Raw genomic sequence first — 13570 nt, forward strand, 5'->3', positions numbered from 1 at the left:
CTTACTAAGGCTTTATAGAGTTGGTATTAGTACCTCCCTTGATCCTGATTTCATCCCTCTGTTAATGCAACTCATGTAGGCTCATGCTTTTCAGAGATGGACTTCTCTTCCCACCTGAAGCCTCAGTTGGTGCAAGCTGGACCACAATGGGAGGTGGATCCTTTTTAATTTTGCTTGGAGAAGACAGTTCTTGAGCTAGACAACCCCTCCCTTGAGCTTGGCCCTCTAGGCATAGAGCACACAGGACCCCTTTTGGCTCAGGCGCAAGCAGTCATGCAGATGGTATGATATCATTGTCCTGAAAAGGCATCTGCTGACCAAAGGCACTTAAAGGACACAAGAGGGCTATGATGCAACCCTTGTTGCTTTGGCCCAATGGAAACTTTGGGTTCAGTTTACAGGCTGTGACGTGTGGCTCTCTATGGAGAGACTGGCCTTCCACCAAGTGTTTGTTTTTTAACCTCGGATTTAAATCCACCAAAGCAGTCTCACTTCCTAGAATGGTGGAGATGTTCTCATCTCCTGCTTATGTTGAGGGTGAGAAGGAACGATCACCTGATTCTACTGCTCTACAAGTCTGGAAACAGGTGGGGTTTTTTTTTTTCCTCCAAGGAATGTGAAATTGGCAACTTCTCTTCCTGGTTTGAATGAAGGAGACTAACTTTCATGGGTTATCGTTGCATCAGGTGAAGTCCTTCTGCAGCTGTGTTCACACAGGAGACTTAATCTCAGTGCTGATTGAACGTGCACCGAGAATAAACTAACCCAAGCGCATTAGATGCATTCCCAATGTTGGCCATCGCTTTGCCAAAAAATTAAAAATGCAAGGGTTCAAACTTTTCCTTGAACTTTTTGTCTTCTTTATTAACAGTCACCCTAATTGTTGATACGGATTAATTGCAATTTTGTGATTTTGCTCCTTTTAAAAGTTAGTTTTCTATTTCACTGAAGTTGTTTGTAAGGTTTGCACAAACCACTTTGACATTTAGTTTTAACGAAAATTGATAGTGCAGTATTCGAAGTACAGGAAAAGTCCATCTTAGTGAAATCCCTCTTAACTTTGGTTGGTAAACCTGGTTTTGGAGACCTTCCTTCCTTCCTTCCTTCCTTCCTTCCTTCCTTCCTTCCTTCCTTCCTTCCTTCCTTCCTTCCTCCCTCCCTCCCTCCCTCCCTCCCTCCCTCCCTTAGAATAGAATAGAATAGAATAGAATAGAATAGAATAGAATAGAATAGAATAGAATAGAATAGAATAGAATAACAGAGTTGGAGGGGACCTTGGAGGTCTTCTAGTCCAACCCCCTTCCTTCCTTCCTTCCTTCCTTCCTTCCTTCCTTCCTTCCTTCCTTCCTTCCTTCCTTCCTTCCTTCCTTCCTTCCTTCCTTCCTTCTAATCTATATGCAGTTTTAACATTTTTTTTCTAACCATGTATGTATTTTTATCCAATAATTCTTCAGAGCAGCCTGTCTTTGTGTATAAAGGGCAGTAGTATGGTAGCTCAGCAGTTAAGACACTGGGCTTGTTGGCTGGAAAGCTACCTGCCCAGGTTCAAGACCTGAACACCATGTGATGGGGGTGAGCTCCCGTCTTCGCTCCGGCTCCTGCCAAACTAGCAGTTCGAAAGCATGCAAATGCGAATAGATAAATAGGTACCACTTCAGTGGAAAGGTGACAGTGTTCCAGTGGTGGGTTGCCCCTGGTTCGGACAGGTTCGCAAGAACCGGTAGTAAAACCGGTGTGATCTGTGCATGCGCAGAAGCTCCTGCACACGCGAAGGGAGCATGCGTGCATGTGTGCGATGCGAAACAGTAGTAAAGGTAAGTAGAACCCACCCCCTGCAGTGTTCCCTTACGTCATACTGGCCACACCACCGCAGAAATGTCTTTGGACAGTGCTGGCTCAATGGCCTTGAAACAGAGATGAACCTCGGTTCCCAATAGTCGGCAACAGCTAGCGGAGTAAAATCCACAGGGAGTCCTTTACCTTTTTTTTAAAAAAAATCTTGGTGTATATCTAATGTGTTGAAATTCCAATTCCCAGAATCCCTAGCTAGCAATTCTGGGAAAAGGCTTTGTCAATATGCATGGACGCCTGCATTCGGGAGACATCACGTTGGAGAAGGTTATTCAACAGTTTCTCGCCATTATTCTCAGCACGCTTATTCGATTCGGATCTCCCTTTCGGTGGCTGGACCGGAAGTATCACTTTTCAACATTCCTTGTTTTTTTTTCCTCCTCCCCCCCCAAACCAAATTGACCTTCCTGTTGTGTCCAAAGTCAATACAGAAAAAAAGGACAACTTGTTTAAGCTGGCCTCGCAAGCAAAAGGCTGTGGTTTCCATGTTTGTTTTGGAACGGGATCATGTTTCTCCAGCACGAATGCTCCTTGATTCTGCTAATGTGTAATGTCCTAATCAGGATACCCAGCGCCAGAGGTGACCTGGTACAAAGATAATGAAGAGATGGATCGATACTGCGGATTGCCGAAATATGAGATTTTGCGACATGGGAACAGACACACCTTGCAGTTATACAAGTAAGGAAGGAGGAGAGCGTCTATGCCTTGGGTGACACCCAGTGGTGGGTTCCTCCCGGTTTGGCCCAGTTCCGCTGAGCCGGTAGCAGTGACTATATATCTTACCTTTTATTTGACCCCACCCCCAATCTATTGCTGGCTCCTGAGTCCCAGCTGATCGGCTACAGGGAAAAAAATTGTTTAAACTCTTGCCACGAGGCTTCAAAGGGCCGCCCTACAGCTGATCAGTGTTAAAAGAAAACAAATGGGTAGACCGGTGCCTGCAAAAATACATGAGTAGACCAATGCCTGCAAAAATACATGAGTAGACCAGTGCCTGCAAAAATACATGAGTAGACCAGTGCCTGCAAAAATAAATGGGTAGACCAGTGCCTGCAAAAATACATGAGTGGACCAGTGCCTGCAAAAATACATGAGTAGACCAGTGCTTGCAAAAATACATGAGTAGATCAGTGCCTGCAAAAATAAATGGGTAGACCAGTGCCTGCAAAAATACATGAATAGATCAGTGCCTGCAAAAATAAATGGGTAGACCAGTGCCTGCAAAAATACATGAGTAGATCAGTGCCTGCAAAAATAAATGGGTAGATTGGTATAGCTCTGCAAGCAGTTAAACCCTGGTAGACCAATACCTCTGCTAAATCCTAAATAACTGTCACATGACCATCAAGCCACGCCCACAAAATAAGCCACGCCCACAGAACCGGTAGTAAAAAAAATTAAAACCCACCCCTGGTGACCCCTATTCACCAGCTGTCTCTGGGGAGAGGAGAGGAAAAGCCTGTAGTATTGTTCAGTTAAGCCCAGAATGATACCATTCGTAGACCATCTGTCCAAACGTCTACCGTTTCCTAAGCACAAGGTCAAATGCCCTGTTACAAACAAGCAGATGATTCCAGGTATTCTAAGAAAGGCGTCCTTGCAAGCCATGGGGATTTAGCAGCCTAATTTCTTGTCTCCTGGCCAGGTTGGAGGGGGTGCCCTGGAAAGCCAAAAAGCATCTTTGTACAAAACGAGAAGGTGGCTCATAATCTATTTTCATAATCTATTGCTCTAGAGCAGGGGTCTCCAACCTTGGCAACTTTAAGCCTGGAGGACTTCAACTCCCAGAATTCCCCAGCCAGGCAGCTGGGTGGGGAATTCTGGGAGTTGAAGTCCTCCAGGCTTAAAGTTGCCAAGGTTGGAGACTCCTCCTCTAGAGATATGTGGAACATTGCTGTTCCCTTTCAGAATCCAGACTCCCTCAGTTATGGCCATTCTAATTGGGAGGTTCTGGGAACTGAATCCTGATATTGCTGGAGAGCATCAAGAAAAAGAAGGTTGTTCATTTGTTGTTGTTGCGAAGTTGTGTCCGACCCATCGCAACCCCATGGACAATGCTCCTCCAGGCCTTCCTGCCGTCCACCATCCTCCGGAGTCCATTTAAGCTCACACTGAGTGCTTCGATGACTCCATCCAACCACCTTGTTCTCTCATCCCCTTCACTGTTCATTACTCATAGCAAATTCAACTCTCTGTGTCCAGAGTTCTCTCACGGTTGGTGTTTCTTTTTTACTCACAGGTGTCAAGAGGAAGATGCAGCTATTTACCAGGCTTCGGCAAGAAACAACAAGGGCATTGTGTCGTGTTCTGGGGTTCTGGAGGTTGGAACCATGACGGAGTACAAAATTCACCAACGATGGTTTGCCAAGCTCAAGAGGAATGCCGAAGCCAAGCTGTATGAGATCGAGCAAAGCAGGAAGCGAGGGAAGGAGAACGTGGAGATGGAACAGCTGAGACGAGTCAGCCCAGACAGATTCCAGAGGAAGAGACGGTTGACGGGGGATGTGGGGATGCGTTCGGGCTCCTCTCTCTGGGACACGGAGGAAGCGGCCAAGGTGCGGATCCCAGATGGGAAGGCCTGTTTTGGTGAAGACGAGAAGGCCAAGAACAGAGAGGCCTCTCTGACCGGCCCCGCCCTGTTCCCCAATGACTTCATAGGAGGACATCTGGAAACGGAAGGGGCCACCACCAACGGGGACTCTTCTCTGGAAAGCGGGGAGGAAAATGGAGAGAGGAACGACAACGGTTTTCTTCACTATATTTACGAGACGGCGGGGATTGTGCCCAAGGAATATTCAGCGAAGAAGAAAAAGAAAGAGGAAGATAAGGCAGCTCCACCAAATGCAAGCCAAGATGTTTCCCAACTGGACGATGGCATGCAACCAAGGAGAAAGGTCTCCATGCAAAAGGAGGCTGGGCCTGCTGTGTCATCCCCAAAAGTCGCATCTCCTATAGTCAACGGAAGGCCAGTGGAAACCCAACCCCAAGGAAAATCCCCGCTGCATTCCTCCCCTTCCAAACCCGAGATGCATTTTTCGTTGAAAGAGATGTATTATGACGACGGAGCAAAGCCTAAAGCGGAGAAGAAGAAGGTGCCGGAAAGTAAGGCGAAGGCTATGGAGAAGACTCTTCCCACCAGAGACCTTTCCAATGTGGACGCTCTTCCGACAACTTTGAAAAGGGCCAAGGCAGAAGAAGAAAGAAATGAAACCGTAGCCAGGCAAAAATCTCAGGGAGTGAAGACAAAGCATGGCAAAACGGAAGCCCCTGGGACGGACAGGGAATCGAATCTCCAGCAATTCCATCATCCCAGGTGGGCAGCGGAGCCCACGACAGAGATCCTGATGGGACCTAAGATGGAATGTCCAAGAAGCAGTGCCCCGGACAGAGATGTTCTGCAGCCAGGCCAAGCTGGTCCGCCAAGAGTTGCAAGACCACCTCTCTTTGAAAAGAAGAACGAAGAAGGGGAAGTCCTTCTCATCCGTGAAACGGACTTGCTGGACTCTGCTCTCCCTGAAGCTGAGCCGGACTTGCAGCTCCCAGAGGCTGGACCTGTGGATTGGCCCCGGCCTTTGCAGGAAGGGAGTGAAGCCCTTACCCCAGTAGCCTTGGAGGAGAAACAGTTGCCTGATCCAGGGCCTTCTGAGGTACTGTAAGTTCTATTTTTCTTCTTGGGTGAGGCTGACCTCATGCAAAATGCTTGCCAACCAGCTCTACAGCAACTGCCTGAGTCCTGCCCGCTATTTATAGCAGGGACATGCAGGAGCTGGGAGGCCAAGGAAAGATGAGAGTGAGTGGTCTCCTGGAAGGCCAGGACTGATCCCTGGCTTTGAAGCAACCAGAATAGGTAGCTGGCTTCCTCGGTTCTTCCGTAGCCTGGCAACCAGACGGACCAAGTACAGGCATAGAGAGAGGGCGAAGGCCAGCTTTGGTGTGCATGTGGGCTGGTATTAGAAGATTGGATTAGGTTAGAATTTTTTATTGGCCAAGTGTGATTGGACACACAAGGAATTTGTCTTTGGTGCATACGCTCCCAGTGTACATAAAAAGACAAGATACATTCGTCAAGAATCATAAGGTACAACACTTAATGATAGTCATAGGGTACAAATAAGAATAGAATAGAATAGAATAGAATAGAATAGAATAGAATAGAATAGAATAGAATAGAATAGAATAGAATAGAATAGAATAGAATTCTTTATTGGCCAAGTGTGATTGGACATACAAGGAATTTGTCTTGGTGCATACGCTCTCAGTGTATATAAAAAGAGAAATGTTCTTCAAGAATCATAAGGTACAACACTTAATGATAGCCATAGGGTACAAATAAGCAATAAGGAAACAATATCAATATAAATCGTAAGGATACAGCAACAAGTTACAGTCATACAGTCATAACTGGGAGGAGATGGGTGATAGGAACAATGAGAAGATTAATAGTAATGCAGATTTAGTGAAGTTTGACAGTGTTGAGGGAATTATTTGTTTAACAGAGTGATGGCGTTCGGGAAAAAACTGTCCTTGTGTCTAGTTCAGGGGTCAGCAACCTGTGACTCTGGAGCCGCATGTGGCTCTTTCATCCCTCTGTTGCAGCTCCTTGTTGCTGGTCGGCTCCACAATTGATAAGGCTTTCGGTTAGGATAGGTAGAAGAAAAAAGACACTGTGCTAGGAGGAGACTATGATGGGGGAACCGGACTTCCGGTCGGCTCCAGAATTGAACGGGGGCTTCCTGTTAGGACCTTTGTGGCTCTTTGAGTGTTTAAGGTTGCTAACCCCTTGTCTAGTTGTTCTGGTGTGCAGCGGAGTCAGCACTCAAAGCTGTACTCTTGACTTCTCAACCAGCATGTTCACCGTGCCTGCCAGCCCAGCCCCAGCTGTCTCTGACACTCATCAGCCTGCTTCACCCAGCATCTATTTCCATCGCTTTGATGCACGTTTTTTCCATGCGATTCTGCCCGTAGGGAAGAAGGGGCGGGTGGGTGGCTGTGCATGCATTAGTCACTCTGGAGTTTCCTAACTCGGGGTCTCACGGGGCAAGGTTCACGCTCCTGACTGTCTAGGCATCCAAAGAGCTTAACCAAGGCATGGAATGTGTGCGTAGGTGGGCCTTCGTGGTATGTCAAGCAACCTGCCGGAGGAGGAGTGGGAGGCGTGTAGGTGGGCTACTTTTGGAGGTGGAAGGCTGAAGCTGCAGAAGGAGGCTTGTCTCGTGTTTCTACAAGATGCAGGATTTCCTTCCTGGGGAACTCCAGATTTCCACGGTGTCTGTGTGTGTGTGGTTGGCAGACCTCTGGAATGTGAACAGATGCTGTTGTTTGTCCTGAGTTAGATAATTGACTCATCTGTTCGAGGCCAATTGAGTAGATGTCTGGCTTTGGAATGTCCTTTGTTTTCAGTTCCAGAATTTATTTATTTATTTTATTATTATATTTCTATACCACCCTTCTCCTGCGGGACTCAGGGCGGTATACAGCCAAGATAAAACATAGCATATAAAATTTAAAAACATTTTAAAAAATAATTAAATAATTTTGGCCCGAATTTAAAACAACCTAGTTAAAACCGAAATTCGATTAAAAAACTAAGAGGGTGGGATCAAGCCAGCCCAGCTAGATGGAATAAGTGTGTTTTCAGGGCCCGACGAAAAGTCCGGAGGTCTGATATCGTGCGTATCTCAGGGGGCAGGTCATTCCAGAGGGCGGGTGCTGCCACAGAGAAGGCTCTCCCCCTGGGGGTCGCCAGCCGGCACTGCCTGGCCGACGGCACCCTGAGGAGGCCCTCTCTGTGCGAGTGAACTGGTCGGTGGGAGGATATTAGCGGCAGGAGGCGGTCTCGCAGATACCCTGGCCCTAAGCCATGGAGCGCTTTAAAGGTGGTCACCAATACCTTGAAGCGCACCCGGAAGACCACAGGAAGCCAGTGCAGCTAGCACAGGAGAGGTGTTATATGTGAACGCCCCGTCGCTCCCATATTCCCCCACACAGCTGCATTCTGGACCAACTGCAGCCTCCGGGTGCACCCCAAGGGGAGCCCCATGTAGAGAGCATTGCAGTAGTCCAGGCGGGAAGTGACGAGTGCTTGAGTGACCGTGCGTAGGGAGTCCCGATCCAGAAAGGGACGCAACTGGCGTATCAGGCGAATTGGGTCCCAAACTTCTTTAAACCAAGAAAAAGGAGAAGAGGCAAGTAAAAAAACCCTTCTCCATTGACTACAGGTAGTCCTCAACTTACGGCCACAGCTGAGCCCAACGCTTCGGTTGCTAAGTGAGACATTGGTTCAGTTGAGTTTTGCTCGATTTTACGACTTTTCTGGCCACAGTGGTTGAGTGAATCCCTGCATCAACAGAGGGATAGAATCAAGATCAGAAGGGTTAAAACCGCTTTATAAAGCCTTGGTAAGGCCACACTTGGAATCCTGCATTCAGTTTTGGTTGCCACGATGTAAAAAAAAAGATGTGGAGACTCTAGAAAGAGTGCAGAGAAGAGCAACAAAGATGGTTAGGGGACTGGAGGCTAAAACATAGGAAGAATGGTTGCTGGAATTGGGTTTGTCCAGTTTGATGAAAAGAAGGACCTGGGGGGACATGATAGCAGTGTTCTGATATTTGAGGGGCTGCCCCAAAGAAGAGGGAGTCAAGCTATTCTCCAAAGCACCTGAGGGCAGGACAAGAAGCAACGGGTGGAAACTACTCAAGGAGAGAAGCAATTTAGAACTAAGGAGAAATTTTCTGACAGCGCTTTAATCTACTTACTTGAGAGCAAGGGACAATGAACATTTAGAAGAATTAATCAGTGGAACAACTTCCCTCCAGAAGCTGTGAATGCTCCAACACAGGAAGTTTTTAAGAAGAGATTGGATAACCATTTGTCTGAAGTGGCGTAGGGTTTCCTGCCTGAGCAGGGGGTTGGACTAGAATATCTCCAAGATCCCACCCAACTCTGTTATTCTGTTCTGTTCTGTTCTGTTCTGTTCTGTTCTGTTCTGTTCTGTTCTGTTCTGTTCTGTTCTGTTCTGTTCCGTTCCGTTCCGTTCCGTTCCGTTCCGTTCCGTCCCGTCCCGTCCCATTCTTATTCTATTCTATTCCATTCCATCCCTAACCCTAACCCTTCGTTTCCCTTCCTCTCCCTTCCTTTCCTTTCCCCTCCCCTCCCCTCCCCTCCCCTCCTTTCCTTTCCATTTCCTTCCCCTCCCTCCTTTCCTTTCCTTCCTTTTCCTTTTCCCCTTCCCCTCCCCTCCTTTCCTTCCCTCTCCCTCCCCTCTTCCTTCCCTTCCCTTCCATCTTCCCTTCCTTTCCTTTTCCTTTCCTCTTCCTTTCTTTTTCTTTCCCTCTTCCCTCTTCCCCCTTCCCTCCTCCCTTTACTTCCCTTCCCTTTCCCCTTCCCTTCCCTTCCCTTCTTTCTTATTATCCTTTTTCCTTATTTTCCTTTAACTTTTTAACACTTTTATTGTATGGAAAAAACACTAATTAAAATGGATAATTAATCTTATAAGGACGTCACCCTCCCTCTTGCCCAGGAGCAGTTTGCTTGGGTAGAGTGGTATGTGAGCAGGAGCCCCTCACCCTGTGGAGGGACTATTCCGTTGACTTCCTTCTTCTTATCGCTCTCTTCAAGCAGCTTTCAGCACCTGGGTGTGTACTGATGATTGGACTGCAATCTCTTTGGAATTTGTCTGGCCTGTCACCATTTTAGGAGATGCAGGAGAGCTTCAGCCTTTGATGAAGACCTGAAGCTAAGAATGGGAACAGGCATAACCATGGAAAGGGGAGCTAATTCCAGGCTTCGGACATTTTTGTCCGTTTCCAGCAAAAAGCCCATAAAGGGTTTCCAGTCTTTTATCAAAGTAGTTTTTCTTCCTTTTCTAACCAAATAAGCCAAGTTAGCCTATTTTTTTTTAAACAGCTAGGCTTAAAACACACAAAACAAAAGTCTCCTATTAAAGGGGTTAGTCCTAGTTACATTATACGTTGTGATACTCATTCCTGAGTCGATGCACAAAGAACTGCGCGAGCAGCCAAAGATGCCCCAAAGCAGTGGTGAAATCCAAATTTTTTTACTACCGGTTCTGTGGGCGTGGCTTGGTAGGCGTGGCAGGGGAAGGATACTGCAAAATCTCCATTCCCTCTCCACTCCAGGGGAAGGATACTGCAAAATCCCCATTCCCTCCCCACTTCTGGGGGAAGGATATTGCAAAATCTCCATTCCCAACCCACTCTGGGGCCAGCCAGAGGTGGTATTTGCTGGTTCTCCAAGCTACTCAAAATTTCCGCTACCGGTTCTCCAGAACCTGTCAGAACCTGCTGGATTTCACCCCTGCCCCAAAGTCATTGGATGCCTTTCATTGGAAGAGAAAAGGATTTTTTAATAATAGAGAAACTGCGGAGGAGGTAGAATGCTGCACGGTTTGGCAAGTTTCCAACTGATTCAGTTGCCGAATTGCTGATTTGTGAGGATGTCCTAACCTAGCACACTAATTCCCAGCAGCTAAAATGCAAAATTGTCAAGATACTTAAATTGCAATGACCTCGTACCTTTAACTGAGATTTGCACCAACCCCAGTTAAAAGCTTGGCGGCTTTATTCATGCATTTATTCAATAAAACTGGGCTTAGTTTTAACCTGAGTTAGTTCTTCAAGGGCATAGCAGGTTGTTGAAACCCAGCTGGTCAGTTTACCATTAAAATATATCGTGCAAACCAGAAAAAAAAAGGATTGATACAGTGCCTTGTATGTGAGTGTGCTTTGTGTAAGCCATGTGCTCAACGGAGGGTTGGATGTCATGGCTTGCTTGTTCTTGATCCGTCCATCAGCTTAAGAGTTGTCAGCAAGGTTAATTTGGGTTCTTGGAACCAAATGTTAAAGAGAAAAAGGTTATTAAAGGGCTTTGGGGAAAGCCATCTGATCCCCACTGAACTTGGAGAGGGAAAACATAATTTTCTGTTTCTGGTGCAGAATGGAGTTTACTCTGCTCCCAACACCTGAATGTAAGGTAATGTTGTGGCCAGTCAGCGGCCTGTGCAGTTAGTAGCTGATTCCGACAGCGAGGAGGCTGGTGTAGTGCTGCGTACTTTGGGGTCCGTAGCTGGGGCAGAACAGGTAAAGGTAAAGGTTCCCTTCGCACATATGTGCTAGTCGTTCCCGACTCTAGGGGGCGGTGCTCATCTCCGTTTCAAAGCCGAAGAGCCAGCGCTGTCCGAAGACGTCTCCGTGGTCATGTGGCCGGCATGACTCAACGCCAAAGGCACACGGAATACTGTTCCCTTCCCACCAAAGGTGGTCCCTATTTTTCTACTTGCATTTTTTACCTGCTTTCAAACTGCTAGGTTGGCAGAAGCTGGGACAAGGAGCGGGAGCTCACCCCATTATGCAGCACTAGGGATTCAAACCTCTGAACTGCCGACCTTTCCATCGACAAGCTCGGTGTCTTAGCCACTGAGCCACCACGTCCCTTTCATACATACATACATACATACATACATACATACATACATATGTATGATACATCCATACCTGAATGTACCAAGATCCAAATTATTTCTGAGGTTGGCTTTCTCCCAAGGGCAACTGACATCTAAGAATTAAATTAAAAATGCGTAGCATTTCAAAGAACAGCTGAGAAGAAGGAAAAGACCATTTTTGATAATGATACAAGCAAAACAGTCTGCTATGACGCAATCCAGAGGGGTATCAAAAGTGAGGAAGGGATTGGAGAGGAGAAAAGAGGTGGCAAATGCAAAAAAATTTTCAAATGCAGAATTGAAAGAGGGAGGAAGGTTTGCTGATCTTGATTCCTGGTTTTTGAAATCATGACTATTCTATTCTTTGCAGGGTTCCGAAAACTCACAGCCAAGCTTGTCCGTGACTTCTGTTTTGCAGTCCCCAAATTCCAGGTTTGGGGAAGAAAGGAAAGATATCCCGGAAGATTTAGGAATAAAGTGGTCGGAGAAGAAATCTTGTTCCAGCCCAATCATCCAGGACTCAAGTATGGGAATGCGACACCTGGAAGATCATCAGCCAGCAATTTTCCAAAATCGTCCGGTGACTTCTCAGAATATCTCAGGCATTTCTTCTGGTGTCCCATTTCCAAATGGGATGGACAATCGGATTCAGAAGGAAGATATGGAGAAATATTCTCCAGATTGGGGCCAGGATGAAATCCGATGTGGACTACCTCCTAATCGTGAGAGTAAACAGCCAATTACTCCTGCATTAGCAGCCCAAGAAACCCATTTTCAGGGAAGACCCATGGATGAGTTGGACCAAGTTGCTCCTTGGACCGAAGGCACAAGAGGAGAAAAAGAACGACAAGGAGGAGCCCCTAAGTTATTGAGAGACAATACACCCAGCCCCCAAATGCCTTTCGTTCCTGAGAGGAAGAGATCATCTGAAGCAATAAAGAAGTCACAACTGATCTCAGAAGTTGCCACCACAACCCCAGATCTTTCTCAAGTGGTTTCAGAAAGTCCTCCTCCAGCTTCAACCGTGACGATCCCTCCTGTGCTTCATGATTCCCAAGAACCAGCTCTGCTTTCTCCAATCAAAGGAGACGTTGTTGAGAGCAACCAATCCGTAGCCCACTTGCTAAAAGATATTAAGAGAGAAACGGAATCTCGGGAACCTGGTAAGATGGTGGCTTCAGAAGAACCAGACCAGCAAGTCACCAAGGAGATCTGTGTGCAGAAAGAATTCCTGGTTCCTCCAAGAAGTAAAAAAGAGAAGCAAGAGTCTAAAACGTACACCAAGAAGATGGAGGTTAGAGATAAGGAAAAGGACACAATGACTCCTGATATTCTTTCAAGAGAGAATTCTCGTCCTCCTGAGGTTGTAGTCGAGGAGAATCGAACCCCAGAGAAAGACCAGAACAATGACCTTGTGTCTTCTTTGAAAAATTATTTGCTTTTGCTCTTGAAGATCACCTCTGAGTCAGACAAAAGCAAAGCAAGAAGCCCCAAGCAAGAAGCCAAGATGATGGAGGAGAAGACTCCACTGAGCGCTATTCCAAAACATCTGCCAGATGTGGGCATTGCGGGATTAACTCCCAGGACTTCCAGGAAGATCTTCGAACAGGTGGAGACCGATCAACTTTTCCAAAGTGCTGAGAACTTGCAATTGACTCCCAAAACTTCTCGGAAACTCACAGGAATGATCAACCAAGAACTGCTTGCTTGCCAGAAGAACCTAAATGTTGAACTGGAGATACCTCCTTTACCTTGTGTTCCCTCAATTGTGGTAGGGGGCATTGGAGGTGAACCAGCAGGTCTACCCCATCTCCCTTCTTCCGAGTCAGTTAGTGAGACCCCAGCAGCTCTTCCAAGTGCCACACCTGAGGAGCTAGCATCTGGAGCCCGTCGGAAGATCTTTCTCCCCAAAACCAAGACAGCTGATGAGATGGAAGAAGGGGCCCTGGAGGGCCATCCATGGCCCAAAAGGGACAGTCCCAGTGTGTCTCCACAGCAGGGCCGTAAGAGCCAGGCTCTCTTGCAGACCTCGGCCCCGGGATCTCCTCCTGTGGAGAAGCGCTCCCCGAACTTTGCCAGGAAGATGGCGACTCTGGAAGTTCCCAAGATGTATCAGGAGATGACGGAAGAAAGCCAAAAGGAGGATGACAGCTGCTCCCCGTTGGCTCCGGAGAGTGTAGAAGAAAGTGGGCCCAAGGTGGGAGAATCTAGGAAAACCAATGATCCATTTAAAGGTAGGTGTGCATACCTCTTTCT

General features: G+C 47.0%; 1 protein-coding gene across 2 annotated transcripts in view; it reads left to right on the forward strand.

The window, feature by feature from the left end:
- Positions 1-13570, forward strand: part of ALPK3 (alpha kinase 3) — a 41158-nt gene that overhangs the window by 15848 nt on the left and 11740 nt on the right. For both annotated transcript variants that reach the window (XM_070953768.1, XM_070953769.1), the window contains 3 exons: positions 2415-2532; positions 4094-5501; positions 11685-13548. In XM_070953768.1, coding sequence (XP_070809869.1) covers positions 2415-2532; positions 4094-5501; positions 11685-13548 — 3390 coding nt within the window. The remainder of the gene's footprint in view (positions 1-2414; positions 2533-4093; positions 5502-11684; positions 13549-13570) is intronic.

Source organism: Pituophis catenifer, unplaced genomic scaffold (genome assembly GCF_029215685.1).
Source record: "Pituophis catenifer annectens isolate HBS135680 unplaced genomic scaffold, rPitCat1.0.hap2 SCAF_14, whole genome shotgun sequence".
NCBI lineage: Eukaryota > Metazoa > Chordata > Lepidosauria > Squamata > Colubridae > Pituophis > Pituophis catenifer.